This window comes from Bos indicus, chromosome 19 (genome assembly GCF_029378745.1).
Source record: "Bos indicus isolate NIAB-ARS_2022 breed Sahiwal x Tharparkar chromosome 19, NIAB-ARS_B.indTharparkar_mat_pri_1.0, whole genome shotgun sequence".
NCBI lineage: Eukaryota > Metazoa > Chordata > Mammalia > Artiodactyla > Bovidae > Bos > Bos indicus.
This window is the reverse complement of record NC_091778.1, coordinates 10393303-10413146: the sequence shown is the minus strand read 5'-3', so window position 1 is coordinate 10413146 and position 19844 is coordinate 10393303. Positions and strand designations below refer to the sequence as shown.

General features: G+C 43.5%; 1 protein-coding gene across 1 annotated transcript; it reads right to left on the bottom strand.

Annotated features, from left to right (window-relative positions):
- Positions 1 to 6978: 6978 nt before the first annotated feature.
- On the bottom strand, positions 6979 to 7914 carry LOC109573158 (olfactory receptor 4D2-like). Its single transcript, XM_019980341.2, has one exon. The coding sequence runs from the start codon at positions 7912 to 7914 to the stop codon at positions 6979 to 6981; it is 936 nt and encodes a 311-aa protein (XP_019835900.2).
- Between the last annotated feature and the right edge of the window lie 11930 nt (positions 7915 to 19844).

The following is a 19844-nucleotide window of genomic DNA, read 5'->3' as shown; positions in this document are numbered from 1 at the left end:
GGTGTGGGTGAGACCTGATGAGATAGCCTCCTCACACAGGCTGGGAGGGGGCCTCAGGCTTGAGAAGGTCCCCCCAAGAGGGCCTGGAGGGGGCGCTGGCAGGCCGCCCTGGCTGCTCCCATTCCCATCCCCAACCCCCACCTCTAGGGTGGCCACTGTGCGTGGGATGAAAGCCAATCTGGGGCAAAGCGGGCAGGGGAGGCGTCCCGAGCCTGAGAGTGTTGGCTGCACAGCTGCCACCAGAAAGGGCCTGAGGCATCCATTTTTGCCTCCTGGCATCTCAATACTTCCGGAAAGAATGAATGCCTGAAAGCTGTAGGAATTTAGACACCCCATTGAATGCAATAGTCTCTGCCTGGGGCACTTATAATTTAGAAGGCTCAAAAATGCAAACAATGGCTTGAAAGACTGTAGAGGTTTTATCCCTGCCTGTCCTGCCCCACCCCAGTCACAGACTCCCCAGCTTCTGGTGTGGTTATGAGCTTGGGGGTCGGTGGTCCCAGTGTCTTGGCAGCACTGGAGGTGGCAGGTGTCAGCATCCAATGTCAAGGGCAGACAATCCGCTGGCCAGAGCCCTTTGTGCTAAGTGAGGCCTGCTCTCTCTCTCCTCTCTTCCCATCCTACACCCCTAATTCAGTCTTCTGTGATGGTCATGGAGAGAAATGAGACCCTTCTCTGCTCTTCCCTGTCCCTGGAGGGCACAAGTCTCATTAATGCAACATGACGACACCAGAGTGGGCTGCCCTGGGTCTGCCACTTGTACTGGGCTCTGGGCTAGGGCAGCTCTTCACTTCTTTGTGTCCATCTGGGCAGTGATGATGGAATCAGGCCTCACATCCAGCGTGGGCACAGGATTATCCCAGAAGAGATGGAGCCAGGTGCTCCCCCGACGCTTCTCCCAATTACTGAAGGCTGATTGGGCTGATGTATACTGTCTTCCAGGACTAATGAGGGGTTTACAGTACTGTTTATTTGTTTATGTTTTTGACCAAAATTTATGGAGAGTCTTCACAATCCAGGGCCTGCGCTGGTGGTAGGGTTATAGTAGTGAACAAAAACAGCCATCTAACAAAGGAGAACCGTGAAACAAACATGCCCTTGCAGGTCTGAGGAAGGAAAAAGCTCTAGGTAAATCCATATAAACGCAAAAGGGTCCTCCTACCCTTCAGTGTTAGGTGATTTGCCCAAGACGACAGAGGATGAGACGGTTGGATGGCATCACTGACTCGATGGACATGAGTTTGAGCAAGCTCCAGGAGTTGGTGATGGACAGGAAGGCCTGGCGTGCTTCAGTCCATGGAATCGCAAAGAGTCGGGCAAGACTGGGTGACTGAAATGAACAGCGGATTAGTGTAGGAACTTGAATTTGAATCCAAGTCAAGTTCTTAATCCACTCTACCAGGTTTGACCCTGTCACCATCCTCTGCCCAGAAACCAATATGGCCTATTTAAAATATAAATTTTATAGCGCCACCACCCCTTTCTACACACAAACCCTCCTAATACTTTCACTGCAGTTAGAATAAAATTCAAACTCTTTCATGATCTGGTTCCTATCCAATCAGTGGTAATTTAAAGGTGTGCCCACAAATTCTTTGACATTCCTCATTCAAAAAATGGAGTCTAATTTGCTTGTTCACTTCTGTCTAATAGAATGTATTGGAAGTGATGCTATGTGATTTCTAGGTTAGGTGTAAAAAGAATTGAGCTCCCACCTGGCTCTCTCTCTCTTGGGACACTTGTCCTTTGGAAGCTACCATGCTGTGATGGTAGCCCCAGGCCACATGAAGAGACGTCAGTAGCCTCACCTATGCATCCAGCCAACACCAACCTCAACAGCTAGACAATGTAAGAGAATGAAACTGCAAGCCATTCCGTCCCTGGCCTTGAGTCTTCCAGTTGAGGTTCAAGACTTCCAGAAGCAGAGAGGAGCTGTCTCCACCATGCCCTGTCAGAATTCCTGGCCCACAGACACTATGAGATAAAAACATTACTGTTTTTAGCTGCAGTGGTAGATAACTAACACAACACCTCAGACTTCGCCTCCTCCCAAGAGCCTCTCTGTTCATCACACTCCAGTTATGCTGACCTCTTTCTTTCTGCTTTGGGCACCAAGTTCATTCTTACCTCAGGACCTCTGCATTTGCTATTTCTGGAATACGTGCCCATCGCATGGACCTTTGTCTGACTGTTTCCTTCTCATTGTCCAGGTCTTTGCTCAAATATCCCCTCCTCAGAGAGTGCTTCCCTGACCACATTTTATAATGCTACCCATCCTACCAGCCACATTACCCCAAAGCATTTCCTTCAAAGCTTTTATTCCATGAAATTATCTTATTTACTTATTTGTCCTTTTATTGCTTATCTGTCCTTCATACTTCTTTCTTCCTCTTTCCAGCCCCTCCTGTCTGGTGTTGATGTGGGGAGGATGAGACAGGGAAACAATACATCCTTTCCTCATGACAGTTCCCAGTGAGAAGGAGCAGGTCTCCTGGTCGTTGTGGCTGCTCTGTCAGTTTGGTCTCAGCAAGGCAGCTGTGAGCAGTGGTGTGAAGTGAGATTAATTCCCAGCCCTGTAACTGGACCTGGGTAACCTGGATGAGAACCAGGAATGCTAGCCACCAGACCAACAACGGCTAGAGGCTAGAAGCTATTTTCCCTGGATCTTTGCCCCCAGGGAAATATGCATTTATCATGAAGGCAGAAACTGTCAATGGAGGTACAAGTTTATTATTAGAGACAGCACAACAACAAGTGGGAGAGCACACAGGGAAATGGTTCATTTAGTTAAGAGAAGCAAGGCAGAGGTGCACACCTAGAGAGAAAGGGTGTGGGCATCACCTCAGGGAGGAGGAGCACAGTAAAGAGGTGACTAAGTCATTTATACAAGTCAGTTCTTCCAGGTGTTTGTATTCCTGGTTCCAAATTGGTAAAGGAGTACGTCAAGGCTGTATAATGTCACCTTACTTATTTAGCTTCTATGCAGAGCATATCATGTGAAATACGGGGCTGGATGAAGAATAGGCTGGAATCAAGATTCCTGGGAGAAATATCAGTAACCTCAGATGTGCAGATGACACCACCCATATGGCATAAAGTGAAGAGGAACTAAAGAGCCTCTTAATGAGTGAAAGAAAGGTGAAAGAAGAGAGTGAAAAAGCTGGCTAAAAACTCAACATTCAGAAAACTAAGATCATGGCATCTGGTTCCATTACTTCATGGCAAATAGATGGGGAAACAATGAAAACAGTGAGAGACTTTACTTTCTTAGGCTCCAAAATCACTGCAGATGCTGACTGCAGCCATGAAATTAAAAGACTCTTGCTCCTTGGAAGAAAAGCAAATACAAATCTAAACAGCATATTAAAAAACAGAGACATTATTTTGCTAAAAAATGTCCATCTAGTCAAAGCTATGGTTTTTCCAGTAGTCACATATGGATGTAAGAGTTGGACCATAAAGAGAGCTGAGTGCTGAAGATTTGATGCTTTTGAACTGTAGTGTTGGAGAAGACTCTTGAGAGTCTCTTGGAACTGCAAGGAGATCCAACTAGTGAATCCTAAAGGAAGTCAGTCCTGAATATTCATTGGTAGGACTGATGCTGAAGCACCTGATGCAAAGAACTGACTCATTCGAAAAGACCCTGATGCTGGGAAAGATTGAAGGCAGGAGAAGGGAATGACGGAGGATAAGGTGGTTGGATGGTATCACCAACTCAATGGGCATGAGTTTGAGCAAGGTTCAGGAGTTGGTGATGGACAGGGAAACCTGGTGTGCTGCAGGCTGTGGGGTGGAAAGAGTTGAATTAAGCAGATGAACTGAACTGAATTCAGGCCAATTATCTGGCTTCTTTTCCCACATCTGATCCACTCTGGGACCCTCCCTTGGAGTGCACATGCACACCTCAGCCGAGGTGGATCTCAAAGTGAAGGCTTCTGGGAGAAGCAAGACTCATCATGGTCTGGTGTTATCCCCTGACTTCTAACCCACAAGGAGTCTTTCTGTGTGTGTGTAGTGTCTCCTTTGTCCCAAAAGAGGGAGGAAGCAGATCCCTTAATCGTTCACTCAAACAAGGTTTTCCCCTCTTTGTCCTTGCCACGGCTATTACCTTGACCATTGCCATGATTATTACCTTAAGGTGTATACAAGAGACAAATGCTGCCTATTATACCCTGTTTCTGTTGTTGCTTCCATTTTGGAGGGCAAACAGAAGGCTGATTGTAAATGCCTTAACTGGAGCCCACCTATCTCTTGTCTCAGAAAATGCTAACAGTTTTAAGTATCCAGCCTGAAGCCCACTCCTTTGTACCCCATGAGATGTAAACAGGAGGCCAGTTGTAAATGTCTAACCTGGAGCCCATCTATCTCCTACATGAAGTTCATGCTGCTGGTCAAACCAAAGGCCATGGGCCCATGTTCAGATTCTTGGGAGATCTTGGGGCACATTCTGTGTCATGGGAGACAGGCTCCAACTCAACTTTTTCCCTCACGCAAGCCTTCACCTGTTTTATTGACACTCTAGAAGAGTCCGAAAGTATATGTGATCACCTCTTTCAACCACTTAACACTCCTCTTCATAATACCCTTGGTCTTCCCTCTCTAAATCTAATTTACCCCCAGATTCTCAGGACCCCATCTGTTTCTCTCACACACACATGCGTGTGCGCACACACACACGTGTGCGTGCATGCACACATGCACCCACAAACACACAGGGTTTATGAGGAGTAGGGTGGTAGGAACAACCCATCTGACAGGAAGGACTATTTTAGTGCTGACATTATTTAGAGTTGCATGAACACGGTAATTATAACAAGCACCTTTAGTCAGTTTTATTGTTGTTTTTAAATTCAACAAGAAAACAGAAAACACTTTTGTCTTGCATGGGCACCCTCTGCCCTGTACTTGGTGTGTCCCAGTGTCCATGCAGTTAGAAGACATGGCCAGGGGTGGAGATCCAGGCAGGCAGGCGTCACATCATTGTCCCTGGGTGTCCAGGTGCCTCCTCCTGCCCTTAGCTCTCTCTCCATTCCAGCTCTCTCAGAAATTGCTGATGGTTCCTCGTGGGTCAGCCCCTGCCACTGCCACAGCCGCAGCCACCTGTCCTCTTAGAATGCCCTACTTCCTCAGGCTCCTGTCCTTCCTTTAATTGGTTCAGCCAAAACAAACTCAGGAACTTTCCCCAAAGACCTAGGGGGCAAAGAGAACAAAGTAGAACAGAAAGAGTAATTGTAGACAGTAAATACTTACCTGATGAATGAATAAAAACATGAATGTCTAGACATAACTAATGACACGTTTCTTGGATGGTGCCATGTCAGAGGTGTGTTGCTTGTTCCTTTCATGATAGCCATGCTTTGGGGGAGTTGGCACCCACAAGCTCCTTCTCAGGGGACAACCCTCACCCACAATCCCTGCTCAAGGGGTGGGCTTATGTCACATGACCCCTACATTCCTCAGCCACTTGGGATACATGGTCCAACCTCAACAAAAGACTTTGGAATTTGAATCCAGAGAGACTGAGCTAGCTGATTGTGAAAGCAGAAAGAAGAGTTCAGCTTTTTTGGGAGAGGCTCCTGTTTGAGCCATGTACAGGTGACTGCATAGGCAGGGAATGATGAATGGAGGGAGCGGGGAGGAGGACCAGCTGTGTCAGTCTTGACAGTTGTTTATGCCCATAATACCCGCCTTCACCTTATTTCAGTGAGAGCTTTACATCATTACAATAAACGGCTTCTTTTTATTTAAATTTGTTGGGTTCATAGCCCCTTGCAACTCTAACCATAAACTATTTCTTCTCTTCAGCTCTAATAACCTGACCCCAAAGCCCCAGTTTGATAATGGAGGAAAGACATGACAGGTGTGTAGTATGAAAGCCCAAGCAAAAAGGAAGCAAGGCACACACACCAGTGAATTGGGGGAAAAGGCTCAGATGGATATAGGAAGGCTAAACTGGCAGAAATCGTGTAGGGAGGGAGAGAGGGAAAAAGGAAGGGGAACAGGAGTGTATAGAGAGATAGATAATCAACAAACCTTCATAAAGCACTTTCTATGGATAAAGTAATGCATTAAGTCCCAAATGGATGCTGAAATATTTACAAATACAAATTAATGAATGAGGAAGTGAGTGGATCTTCCCATTCCTGTTGCAAAAAGTGTTGAGTCTGAAGATTGGGGTGGATGGGGTAATAGCTGTAGGTAGTCAGAGTCTTGCAGACATAGTGCTTGGTTGATGTCACTCTCTAATCTCAATATCACCCTTAGGCATGGTGCGTGGCCCCTCTGGAGTCCAGCCCTCACCCTCTCCACACCTCTCTCACTGCACTGAGGAATATCTGCCCTACTTCCAAAACACTACTCAACTGATAAAGAATAGTTTCAGAATACTAGCCATAAAAATAATCCTTACATGGGTTCTATGATTTATAAAATATACGTTACACATTTTTTATTTGAATCTTCAACAAAAGTGAGACTAATGAGACAGATATTGTTTTATGCTAGCTTGGTGAGGAAGAATTGGGGACTGCAAGAGAGACCAGGTGGGTCATTCCAGGTTACTAGTGTGTTACATAGTGGGTCACAGACTCCCGGTTTAGGGCTAAGTCTCCAAGTTGTGCGCTGTATCATTCTGAACAAAGAACAAAAGGGTTATTGGGCAAAGAGGTCAAAACGCAGAAAACAGGACTTCTCTTCTGGGGAAATGCTATCATCCTAAGAGGAGACTGTCCAAAAGAGAGAAAGGAGGGTGTGGCTTTCCAAGAGAACATATCTTATTGTCACAGGAATATTCAAATCAACCTTCACACAAAAATAATAAGGATATTATCCTTTTTCCTAAAAATCTGAGTTGCTTAATTTCAAAATTATAAAGTTCTAAGATGAACTTCACAACATTTCCAAAGCTATGAAGAGGCATACAGCAACTCTCTCTCTACCTTATTAATGGAAAAGAAAGCCAAAGTGACCCACCCGCTGTCACTCCTTTCTAGAAGCCAGCCGGCACCTCCCTAATCTCTTCACTGCTGCCTGCATCTCCTGGTTCCTCAGGGTGTAGATCATGGGGTTGAGCATGGGGGTCATGACAGTTTGGCTAACGGACACAGCCTTGTCCATGGAGAAGGAGGTGAAGGGCCGGGCATAGAGGTAAATGCTTGGAACAAAGACCATAGACACCACAACGATGTGGGTGGTGCAGGTGGAAGCTGCCTTCCTCCTCGCCTTCCCAGAGTAGGATCTCAGCATCACCAGGATGGCTGAGTAGGAGACCAGGAGGAGGAGGAACCAGATGAGGACCAGCACCCCACTGTTGGAAATGATAAGGAACTCCAGGAGGGAGATGTCAGTGCAGGCGAGTCTCAGCACTTGTGGAACATCACAGTAGAAGTTATCTAGGATGTTGGGGCCACAGAAAGGCAGTGGGAGCATCAGAGCCAGTTGGGAAATGGAATGAATGAAGCCTCCCACCCAGCTAGCCGCCACCAGCCCCACACAGACCTGAGTGTTCATGATGGTGACATAGTGAAGGGGCCGGGAAATGGCAACAAGGCGGTCATAGGCCATCACTGAGAGGAAGAAGACCATGGAACCTCCCAGAAAGTGGAAGAAAAAGATCTGGGCCATGCAGCCCTGGTAGGAGATGGTCTTCTTCTTAGACAGGAAGTCTGCAAGCATCTTCGGGGCAGTGACTGAGGAGAAACAGAGCTCTAACACAGCCAAGTTTCGGAGCAGAAAATACATGGGTGTTTGGAGCCGGGAATCAAAGGTCACTGTGACCATGATGAGGAGGTTTCCCATGAGAGTGGTGGTGTAGACTAGCAGGAACACCAGAAATAAGAAGAGCTGGAGCTCCTGAGTCTGGGAGAGCCCCAGGAAGACAAATTCTGACACCCATGTGAGGTTCCCTGATGCCATGGTGTCTTCTCCATACACCTAATGGAAACACACTAGACAGAGAGATGCATGAAATTGTTCCCTGTCCTTTTAGTGCTTTTATTGTCCAGGTCTAGATAATGGATGCTTATGTGCAGATTGTAATACCAGGTGCTGATTAAATGGCCTTGTCTCTGGAGAGTTCACTAGTTGGTGCTGGAATATACATTCTTGAGATATCTTAGAGCCATCCAGTGGCACATGTCATTTGCTTTTCAAAGATTCAGTGTAATATGCGGGTGGGAAGACACTTGGAGTGCAAAAGACCTGCAGTCAAATTTCACAGCCTCTATTTCCTTGAGATTTGGCCTTGAGCTTGTTGCTTGATCTCTCTGAATCTCAGTTTCCACTTCTATAGGAAAAACGTTTTCTTAGTAGAAATAGTCTAGGGCAGGGGTCCCCAACCTCCAGGCTATGGATCGGTTCCTCCTGTCAGATCAGCAGCAGCATCCAATTAGAAATAGAGAGTACCATGGATGTGATGTGCCTGAGTCATCCAGAAACCATCTCCCTCTTCCCGGTCCGGGGAATTATTGTCTTCCACAATACAGGTCCCTGATGCCAAAGAGATTGGGGACTGCTGGTCTAGGAGATTAAGGAAAGTAACACATGAGGTTCCTAGAACAGTGTCTGGAATATTAAGTGGTAATCACTCTCCTCTGTGTATTCTCCTACTCTAAAGATCTTCCCTTCTTCCAGCCTCTATTTGATTTTTATACCAATCATTTTTCATGCAATAGTTAACACATCATAATGTTAGTGAAGTTCTCATGTGTCCCCCTTTTCCTCTCCAATTCATAATGTGCTACAGACATAGGTCTTGGGTCACAATTTATTTGTGTCCTTCTGTGCCCCTCCTTGGGGCTCGCTCATAGTTGCTGCTGCTGCTGCTAAGTCACTTCAGTCGTGTCCTACTCTGTGCGACCACATAGAGGGCAGCCCACCAGGCTCTCCCGTCCCTGGGATTCTCCAGGCAAGAACACTGGAGTGGGTTGCCATTTCCTTCCCCAATGCATGAAAGTGAAAAGAGAAATTGAAGTCGCTCAGTCGTGTCAGACTCTTAGCGACCCCATGGACTGCAGCCTTCCAGGCTCCTCTGTCCATGGATTTTCCAGGCAAGAGTACTGGGGTGGGGTGCCATTGCCTTCTCTGTTGCTCATAGTTAGTACTTGATAAATACCTAATGTTAACTGCTGAGTGGGTGAAAAGCTACTGTGTGTGCAGATCCATTCAGAATAGCCTCTGGTCACAGCTGGACACCTGGGACATTCCATTTCTTTCCATCCTCCACAGTAAGTGGCCCCTTACTTGGTGAAACTCCCCAGGTCATAGATGGAGACAAAGAGGCACAGGGGTAACAACATTAGTGAAGAAATAGATGAATATATTAGACTTAGAGTTCTTCTGAAAGAACAGCAGTTTTAGAAGATAATATTGAATTCAAGGGTACAAGAGGAAGAGAATGTTGGGGAGAAATGAAAATACATAAAGAATTAAAGGGAGGAAGGAAATTACAAGAAGGGAAAATGGAGCACTAGAAGAGGAATGGAGAGGTGATGTGGCGGGGTGTGAATGGGACTTAAGATGAAAAAGGACTCAGGGTTAGAGACAGAGGTGACAGGTGAGGATAAGCGCCCTCCCCACCCCCTGCTTCCACTTAGCTCCCACCCTGACCTCCCCCATTCCATTATCCATTAGAGATCACTGCCTTCTTACTTTTCACTTTCATCTTCTTTCACTCCAGTCCAGCTTCTACATAGCTGTCCATGAGACCTTTCTAAACACTGATCTGGTCACTTTCCCCTCTCATATCTATTCTTGTAGTGATTCCACCAGAGCCTTTTAGGCTTTGTGGATCCAATACTTTGTGGATCAAATCAGGGTAGAAACAAATACACACGTGCATGCAACTTAGCATGTCATACATGGCTGTAAAACGTAACCTCCTTCTGTGTTTCAAGTCAGTATCTGTGTCTCTGCTGAGCCACTAGTTCTTTAATGGATTATAGTCTCAAACATGCCACATATTTTTTATTTCCAGGTTTATTTCCTGGAATTCTGTTCATACCTTTGAAACCTTGGAAAAGCCCCACTTAAACATCACCCTCTCTGTCTCTGCTTTCACCATTTCTCCCATGCAGAACAAATTCCCATTTCTCAGGGTTTTTATAATATTTTGAATTTACCTCTGTTATTCAGATCTTATAATAAATCTTATAATATTATATTTTGAATTTACCCCTGTTACCTCCTCTCTGGGAGTTGGTGATGGACAGGGAAGCCTGGTGTGCTGCAGTCCATGGGGTCGCAAAGAGTCAGAGACGACTGAGCGACTGAACTGAACTGAACTGACCGCTGTTATAGGTTTATCATCATTTGTTTTTTGTTTTTTTTTTCAGCTTCCCTCCTCTATTCCCTACATTGTAATTTGGAACAGCAACTCTGACACAGCACATGCTCTTTAAATATTGTCAAGTTAATGTAGTAAGTGGGCAACTGACTCTGCGGAGATTTTTAAACTGAATTTCCTTATCTTCTGTTTCCTGTCTCACAAGGTCAGATCTATATGCGCTTGTTAAACTTAATGGGTTTTACATGCAAACAGAAGCAATTATTTGGAAAGCATATTCACCCCAGCTACCTCCCAAGGCTCTCCTCCACCTTGAAACTTGGTACCATCAAGTCTATCACTTGTTTTTTCTCTCCAGCCTCTCAGATCAGATCAGTCGCTCAGTCGTGTCCGACTCTTTGCAACCCCATGAATCGCAGCACGCCAGGCCTCCCTGTCCATCACCAACTCCCGGAGTTCACGCAGACTCACGTCCATCGAGTCGGTGATGCCATCCAGCCATCTCATCCTCTGTTGTCCCCTTCTCCTCCTGCCCCCAATCCCTCCCAGCATCAGAGTCTTTAGCAGGTGTTTAAAGAACCAGATGTGGAAACCTTCAGGCTCTCACCTTCCTACAGCCCAAATGCAAAAGAGACTTGAGGTCTTACATCTTTCTGGAAGGTCCTCTCTATGCAGCTTCACAGCTTCCTGATCTCTGCCCATCCCTCACACACACGACTCATGGGCATGACCCTGGGGAAGAGTGTGCATCCTCAGGGAGAAATTGTTGGACTGGGCACAGGAAGCAGAGATGGAATGAGTCCTGCTGGGGATGAGGGAACAATGGGAGTTGTTAAAAATTTTCTAAGTCTTTGAGAATTACTATTTGACCATACCCCCCAAGGCGACCTAGATTCAGTGCAATCCCTATCAAAATGCCATTGGTATTTTTCACAGACCTAGAACAAATAAAAAATTTGTAGGGAGTGAAAAAGACCACTGATAGCCAATACAATCTTGAGAATGAGAATTATGCATCCTGACTTCAGAATATACTACAAAAATATAGAAATGGTAACGGGACAAAAACAGACACATAGATCAATGGAATAGCATGGATACCCAGAAACAAACCAACGCATTTAAGGTCAATTAATTTCCAATAAAGGAGGCAAGTATACACAATGGAGAAGGACAGACTCTTCAATCATTGGTGCTGTGAAAACTGAACAGCTACATGGAAAAGAATGAAATTAGAATATTCTGTTACACAATACACAAAAATAAACTCAAAATGGATTAAAGACCTAAATGTAAACCATACACTATAACATAGGCAGATACTCTTTCACATAAATGCCACAATATTTTTTTGAATGCGTCTCCTAAAATAAAGGAAATAAAAGCACAAATAAACAAATAGAACCTAAAATGTTGGCTTAAAACTCAACATTCAGAAAACTAAGGTCATGGCATCCAGTCCCACCACTTCATGGCAAACAGATGGGGAAACAATGGAAAAAGTGACAGACTTTATTTTCTTGGGCTCCAAAATCACTGCAGATGGTACTGGAGCCATTAAATTAAAAGACGCTTGCTCCATGGCAGCAAAGCTATGATCAACCTAGACAGCAACCCGTGGCAGATTCATGTTGATGTATAGCAAAACCAATACAATATTGTAAAGTAATTAGCCTAAATTAAAATAAATAAATTTAAATTAAAAAAAATAAAAATAAAAAGCAGAGATATTACTTTTCCAGCAAAGGTCTATCTAGTCAAAGCTGTGGTTTTTCCAGTAGTCATGTATAGACGTGAGAGTTGGACTATAAAGAAAGCTGAGCACCGAAGAATTGATGCTTTTGAACTGTGGTGTTGGAGAAGACTCTTGAGAGTCCCTTGGACTGCAAGGAGATCAAACCAGTCCATCATAAAGGAAATAAGTCCTGAATATTCATTGGAAGGACTGATGCTAAAGCTGAAACTCCAATACTTTGGCCATCTGATGAGAGGAACTGACTCCTTGGAAAAGACCCGCTGGGAAAGATTGAAGTGGGGAATAGAAGGGGATGACGGGTGATGAGATGGTTGTATGGCATCACCGACTCAACGGACCTGAGTTTGAATAAGCTCCAGGAGTTGGTTATGGACAGAGAAGTCTGGTTTGCTGCAGTCTGTGGGTCACAGAGTTGGACATGACTGAGCAACTGAACTGAACTGAACTGACTGAATTAAACTTAACAGCTTTGTGCACAGCAAAGAAAATCATTGATAAAATGAAAAGACAACCTACAGAACAGGAGAAAATATTTGGAAATAATAGGACTGATAATGGGTTAATATCAAACGTATGTAAACAGCTCATGCAACTCAATCTCAATAAAACAAACAACCCAATGAAAAAATTTGCAAAACTTAATAGACGTTTTCCCGAAGAGGAAATGTAGATGTCTAATGAGCACGTGAAAAGATGCTCAATGTTGTTAATTTTGATTCCAGTTTGTGCTTCATCCAGCCCAGCATTTTCATGATGTACTCTGCATATAAATTAAATCAGCAGGATGACAATATACAGCTTTGACATAATCCTTTCCCAATTTGGAACCAGTCTGTTGTTTCATGCCCAGTCCTAACTGTTGCTTCTTGACATGCATACAGGTTTCCCAGGAGGACAGTAAGGTGGTCTTGTATTCCCATCTCTCGAAAAATTTTCCACACTTTGTTGTGACCTACACAAAGTTTTTGGCATAATCAATAAAGCAGAAGTAGATGTTTTTCTGGTATTCTCTTGCTTTTTTGATGATCCAATGGATGTTGGCAATTTGATCTCTGGTTCCTCTGATTTAGAAAAATCCAGCTTGAACATCTGGAAGTTCATGGTTTATTTTGAGCATTACTTTGCTAGCTTGTGAGATGAATGCAATTGTGTGGTAGTTTGGACATTCTTTGGCATTACCTTTCTTTGGGATTGGAATGAAAATGGACCTTTTCCAGTCCTGTGGCCACTGCTGAGCTTTCCAAATTTGCTGGCATATTGAGTGCAGCACTTTAACAGCATCATCTTTTAGGATTTGAAATAGCTCAACTGGAATTCTATTACCTCCACTAGCTTTGTCTATAGAGATGCTTGCTAAGGCCCACAGGACTTTGCATTCCAGGATGTCTGACTCTGGGTGAGAGATCACACCAACATGCTTATCTGGGTGGTGAAGATCTTTTTTTGTACAGTTCTTCTGTGTATTCTTGCCACCTCTCCTTAATATCTTCTGCTTCTGTTAGGTCCATATCATTTCTATCCTTTATTGTGCCCATCTTTGCATGAAATGTTCCCTTGGGATCTCTAATTTTCTTAAAGAGATCTCTAGTTCTTCCCATTCTATTGTTTTCCTCTATTTCTTTGCAGTGATCACCAAGGAAGGCTTTCTTATCTCTCTTTGCTCTTCTTTAGAATTCTGCATTCAAATGGGTATATCTTTCTTTTCTCCTTTGCCTTTAGTGTCTCTTCTTTTCATGGCTATTTGTAAGGCCTCCTCAGACAACCATTTTGCCTTTTTGCATTTCTTTTTCTTGGAGATGGTCTTGATCACTGCCTCCTGTACAATACCACAAACCTCTGTCCTTAGTTCTTCAGGCAGTCTGTCTATCAGATCTAATCCTTTGAATCTATTTGTTACTTTCACTGTGTAATCATAAGGGATTTGATTTAGGTCAAACCTGAATGGTCTAGTGATTTCCCCCACTTTCTTCCATTTAAATCTGAATTTGGCAATAAGGATTTATGATCTGAGCCACAGTCAGTTTCTGGTCTTCTTTTTGCTGACTGTATAGAGCTTCTCGATCTTTGGCTTTAAAGAATATAATCAATCTGATTTCAGTATTGACCATCTGGTGATGTCCAACACACATTCTTGTGTTGTTGGAAGAGGGTGTTTGCTATGACCAGTATGTTCTCTTGGGAAAACTCTGTTAGGCTTTGCCCTGCTTCATTCTGTACTCCAAGGCCAAACTTGCCTGTTACTCCTGGTATTTCTTGACTTCCTACTTTTGTATTCCGGTCCCCTATGATGAAAAGGAAGTCTTTTCTGGGTGTTAGTTCTAGAAGGTCTTGTAGGTCTTCATAGAACTGTTCAACTTCAGCTTCTTCAGCATTACTGGTTGGGGCATAGCTTAGATTACTGTGATATTGAATGGTTTGCCTTGGAAACAAACAGAAATCATTCAGTCATTTTTGAGATTGCACCCACTTTGGACTCTTTTGTTGACTATGAGGCTATTCCATTTCTTCTAAGGGATTCTTTTCCACAATAGTAGATATAATGGTCATCTGAATTAAATTCATCCATTCCAGTCCTTTTTAGTTCACTGATTCCTAAAACGTCGATGTTCACTCTTGTCATTTCCTGTTTGACCACTTTTAATTTATCTTGAATGGCTGTGTGGGGCTGGAGTGACTGTGGGGAGATACCCCTCTTCCAAGAGCAGAAAAGCCCCAGCAAGATGGTAGGCTCTGGAGCAAAGGAGTAGGGCAAAGAAGAAGCCTCACAAGATGGTAGGAGGGACGAAATCATGTTTAGAATCAAACTGCATGCTTGCCAGAGACGTTCAGAGGGCTCAAATATACCTTGTGTGCACCAGGACCCAGAGACCCCACAGAGACTGAGACAGAACTGTGTTTGAGTGTCTCCTGTGGAGGTCTGGTTTAGCAGTGGCCTGCTGCAGGGGCAGCAGCTCTGGGTGCAGTAGACCTGGGTATGGCATAAGCCCTCTTGGAGGAGGTCTCCATTAACCCCATCATAGAGCTGCCAGAACTTACACAGAGTCTGGGGAAACAGACTCTTGGAGGGTGAAAACAGAACCTTGCGTGCATCAGGATCCAGAAGAAAGGAGCAATGGCCCCACAAGAGACTGACCCAGACTTTCCCATGACTGTCCAGGAATCTCCAGTGGAGGTGTGGGTTGGCAGTGGCCTACTGAAGGGTTGGGGGCCCTGACTATAGTAGTGTGTGCATGGGATCTTTTGAAGGAGGTCACCATTATCTTCATTACCTCCACCATAGTTTGGCCTCATGTCCAATAACAGGGAGGGAACATAGCCTCACCCATCAACAGAAAACTGGATTAAAGATTTACTGAGCATGGCCTCACCCATCAGAGTAAGACCCATCTTCCCCCTCAGTCAGTCTCTCCCATCAAGAAGCTTCCATGAGCCTCTTATCCTTCTCCATCAGAAGGCAGACAGACTGAAAACCACAATCACAGAAAACTAACCAATCTGATCAAATGGACCATAGCCTTGTCTAACTCAATGAAGCTATAAGCCATGCTGTGTAGGGCCACCCAAGACAGACGGGTCATGGTGGAGAATTCTGACAAAACATGGTCCACTGGAGAAGGGAATGGCAAACCACTTCAGTATTCTTGCCTTGAGAACCCATGAACAATATGAAAAGGCAAAAGGATAGGACACTGAAAGATGAACCTACCCAGGTTGGTAGGTATCCAATATGCTACTGGAGATCAGTGGAGAAATAACTCCAGAAAGAATGAAGAGACAGAGCCAAAGTAAAACAACACCGAGTTGTGGATGTGACTGGTGGAAGTAAAGTCCAACGCTGTAAAGAACAGTATTGCATAGGAATCAGAAATCTTAATTCCATGAATCAAGGCAAATTATAAGTGGTCAAACAGATGGCAAGAGTGAACATTGACATTTTAGGAATCGGCAAACTAAAATGGACTGGAATGGGTGAATTAAATCAGATGACCATCATATCTACTACTGTGGGAAAGAATCGCTTAGGAGAAATGGAGTAGCCATCATAGTCAACAAAATAGTCCAAAGTGCAATCTCAAAACAACAGAATGATTTCTGTTCATTTCCAAGGCAAACCATTCAATATCACAGTAATCCAAGCCTATGTCCCAACCAGTAATGCTGAAGAAGCTGAAGCTGAACAGTTCTATGAAGACCTACAAGACCTTCTAGAACTAACACCCAGAAAAGACTTCCTTTTCATCATAGGGGACTGGAATGCAAAAGTAGGAAGTCAAGAGATACCTGGAATAACAGGCAAATTTGGCCGTGGAGTACAGAACGAAGCAGAGCAAAGCCTAACAGAATTTTATGAAGAGAACACACTGGTCATAGCAAACACCCTCTTCCAACAACACAAGAGAATGTGTGTTGGACATCACTAGATGGTCAATACTGAAATCAGATTGATTATATTCTTTGCAGCCAAAGATGGAGACGTTCTATACAGTCAACAAAAAGAAGACCGGGAGCTGACTGTGGCTCAGATCATGAACTCCTTATTGCTAAATTCAGACTTAAGTTGAAGAAAGTAGGGAAAACCACTAGACCATTCAGGTTTTACCTAAATCAAATCCCTTATGATTACACAGTGAAAGTGACAAATAGATTCAAGGGATTAGATCTGATAGACAGAGTGCCTGAAGAACTACGAATGGAGGTTTGTGACATTGTACAGGAGGCAATGATCAAGACTATTCCCAAGAAAATGAAAGGCAAAATGGTTGTCTGAGGAGGCCTTAAAAATAGCCGTGAAAAGAAGAGACAATAAAGGAAAAAGAGAAACATATACCCATCTGAATGCAGAGTTCCAAAGAATAGCAAGGAGAGATAAAAAAGCCTTCCTCAGTGATCAATAAAAAGAAATAGAGGAAGACAATAGAATGGGAAAGACTAGAGATATCTTCAAGGAAATTAGAGATCCCAAGGGAACATTTCATGCAAAGATGGGCACAATAAAGGATAGAAATGGTATGGACCTAACAGAAGAAGAAGATGTTAAGAAGAGGTGGCAAGAATACACAGAAGAACTGTACAAAAAAGATCTTCATGACCCAGATAATCATGATGTTGTGATCACTCACCTAGAGCCAGACATTCTGGAATGTGAAGTCAAGTGGGCCTTAGGAAGCATCACTATGGACATAGCTAGTGGAGGTGATGGAATTCCAGCTGAGCTATTTCAAATACTAAAAGATGATAACTGTGAAAGTGCTGCACTCAATATGCCAGCAAATTTGGAAAACTCAGCAGTGGCCACAGGACTGGAAAAAGTCAGTTGTCTTTCCAATCCCAAAGAAAGGCAATGCCAAAGAATGCTCAAACTACTGCACAATTGCCCTCATTTCACACACTAGCAAAGCAGTGCTCAAAATTCTTGAAGTCAAGCTTCAACAGTACATGAACTTTGAACTTCCAGATGTTCAGGCTGGTTTTAGAAAAAGGCAGAAGAACCAGAGATCAAATTGCCAACATCTGTTAGATCATCCAAAAAGCAAGAGAGTTCAGAATAACATCTATTTCTGCTCTGTTGACCACACTAAAGCCTTTGACTTTAGCGTGTGGAAAACTCTTCAAGAGATGGTACTACCAGACCACTTGACCTGCCTCCTGAGAAATCTGTATGCAGGTCAAGAAGCAACAGTTAAACCAGACATGGAACACAAGACTGGTTCCAAATCAGGAAAGGAGTATGTTAAGGCTGTATATTGTCACCCTGCTTATTTAACTTATATGCAGAGTACATCATGAGAAATGCTGGACTGGTTAAGCACAAGCTGGAATCAAGATTGCCAGGAGAAATATCAGTAACCTCAGATATGCAGATGAAACCCCACTTATGGCAGAAAGTAAAGAAGGACTAAAGAGCCTCTTCATGAAAGTGAAAGAGGAGAGTGAAAAAATTGATTTAAAACTCAACATTTGGAAAACTAAGATCATGACATCCAATCCCCTCACTTCATGGCAAATAGATGGGGAAACAGTGGAAACAGTGGCAGACTTTATTTTGGGGGGGCCCTCCAAAATAACTGCAGATGGTGACTGCAGCCACGTAATTAAAAGACACTTACTCCCTGGAAGAAAAGTTATGACCAACCTAGACTGAAGTGACTTAGCATGCGTGCACGCTTTGGAGAAGGAAATGGCAACCCATTCCAGTATTCTTGCCTGGAGAATCCCAGGATTGGAGGCGCCTTGTGGGCTGCTGTCTATGGGGATGCACAGAGTCAGACACAACTGAAGAAACTTAGCAGCAGCAGCAGACAGCATATTAAAAAGCAGAGACATTATGTTGCCAACAAAGGTCCATCTAGTCAAAGCTATGGTTTTTCCAGTAGTCACATATGGATGTGAGAGTTGGACTATAAAGAAAGCTGAGGACCGAAGAATTGATGCTTTTGAACTGTTGTGTTGGAGAAGACTCTTGAGAGTTCCTTGAACTCAAGGAGATCCAACCAGTCAGTCCTAAAGGAAATTCGTCCTGAATATTCGTTGGAAGGATGGATGTTGAGGCTGAAACTCCAATACTTTGGCCACCTGATGAGAAGAACTGACTCCTTGGAAAAGATCCTAATGCTGGGAAAGACTGAAGGGAGGAGGAGAAGGGGAAGACAGAGGATGAGAGGGTTGGATGGCATCACCAACTCAATGGACATGAGTTTAAGTAATCTCTGGGAGTTGGTGATGGAACATTCAAAAGAGTGTGGTTCCAAGAGTAAAAACTGGAAACAATCCAAATAAACTTATTCCTACAATGGACTATTACACAGCAGTGCATATGAATGAAATATAGCCAAACAAAGCAATGTAGACATTTAGAAAGAATGTTGAGTGAAAAAAGCAAATTCTAGAATATTCTGTGCAATCTTTCATTTGTATAAATCTCAAAAAAGCAAAACAAAGCAATATACTGAATATGTTAATATGTGATAAAATTGTTTTTATAAGCAATGGAATGATAAACACTAAATTCAAGAATGTGGTTTCATCTCCGAAGAAGTGATGGGATGGAAAGCACCTATAGCCAGGTATAAGTTATTAGTACAGGCTGGTTCTTGAACTGTAGCATATTCATGAGTGTTCATATAATATAATACAGTGTTTTATACCTTAGAAGCATTTTATACATAATCTTTCACTTGTTATAATTACTTATACTGTATTAAAATATAGAGAAAACATTTATATAATTTAAAGTTTTCAAATTAAATAAAATATATGGTACAATGTTTTCTCACAGTAGTTTGGGTCAGATATTAATTCTAGCAAGTGTGTTGAGGAAAATGTTACGAGGCTAAGAGACCTCAGGTATCTCATTCAAGGTCATCCTTTGGTAAGTGATGGGTTAGGGTCTTCGATTGAAGGCTTAAGACTCAGGGTGCTGGGCAGTTTCCAACAACCCAGACTCATGCTTAAATGGGGTACTAGGTAAAGGGGTCAAAATACAAAAAACAGAACTGCTCTTCTGGGGAAATTCTGTCATCCTAAGAAGAAACAGTCCACCAAGAAGGCAGAAAGGAGGGTGGGGCTTTCCAGAATGTTTCTGTGACAACACATTCTCTCATTATAGGAGTGTTCAAACAACCATCAGAAACAAAAATAAAGATACTATCCATTTTCCTAAAAATCTGAATATGTTGCTTATGTTCACTGTGCATTTACTTCTATGAGGACCATCACAACACATCCAGGAGATATGAAGAGGGCAGACACAGCAGCTCTGTCTCCACTTTAAAAGTGGAAGACAAGGCCAAAGTGATCTACCCACTG

Excerpts from the sequence above, each read along its gene's own strand:
- LOC109573158 (XM_019980341.2), bottom strand. The coding sequence starts at position 7,914 with ATGGCATCAGGGAACCTCACATGGGTGTCAGAATTTGTCTTCCTGGGG.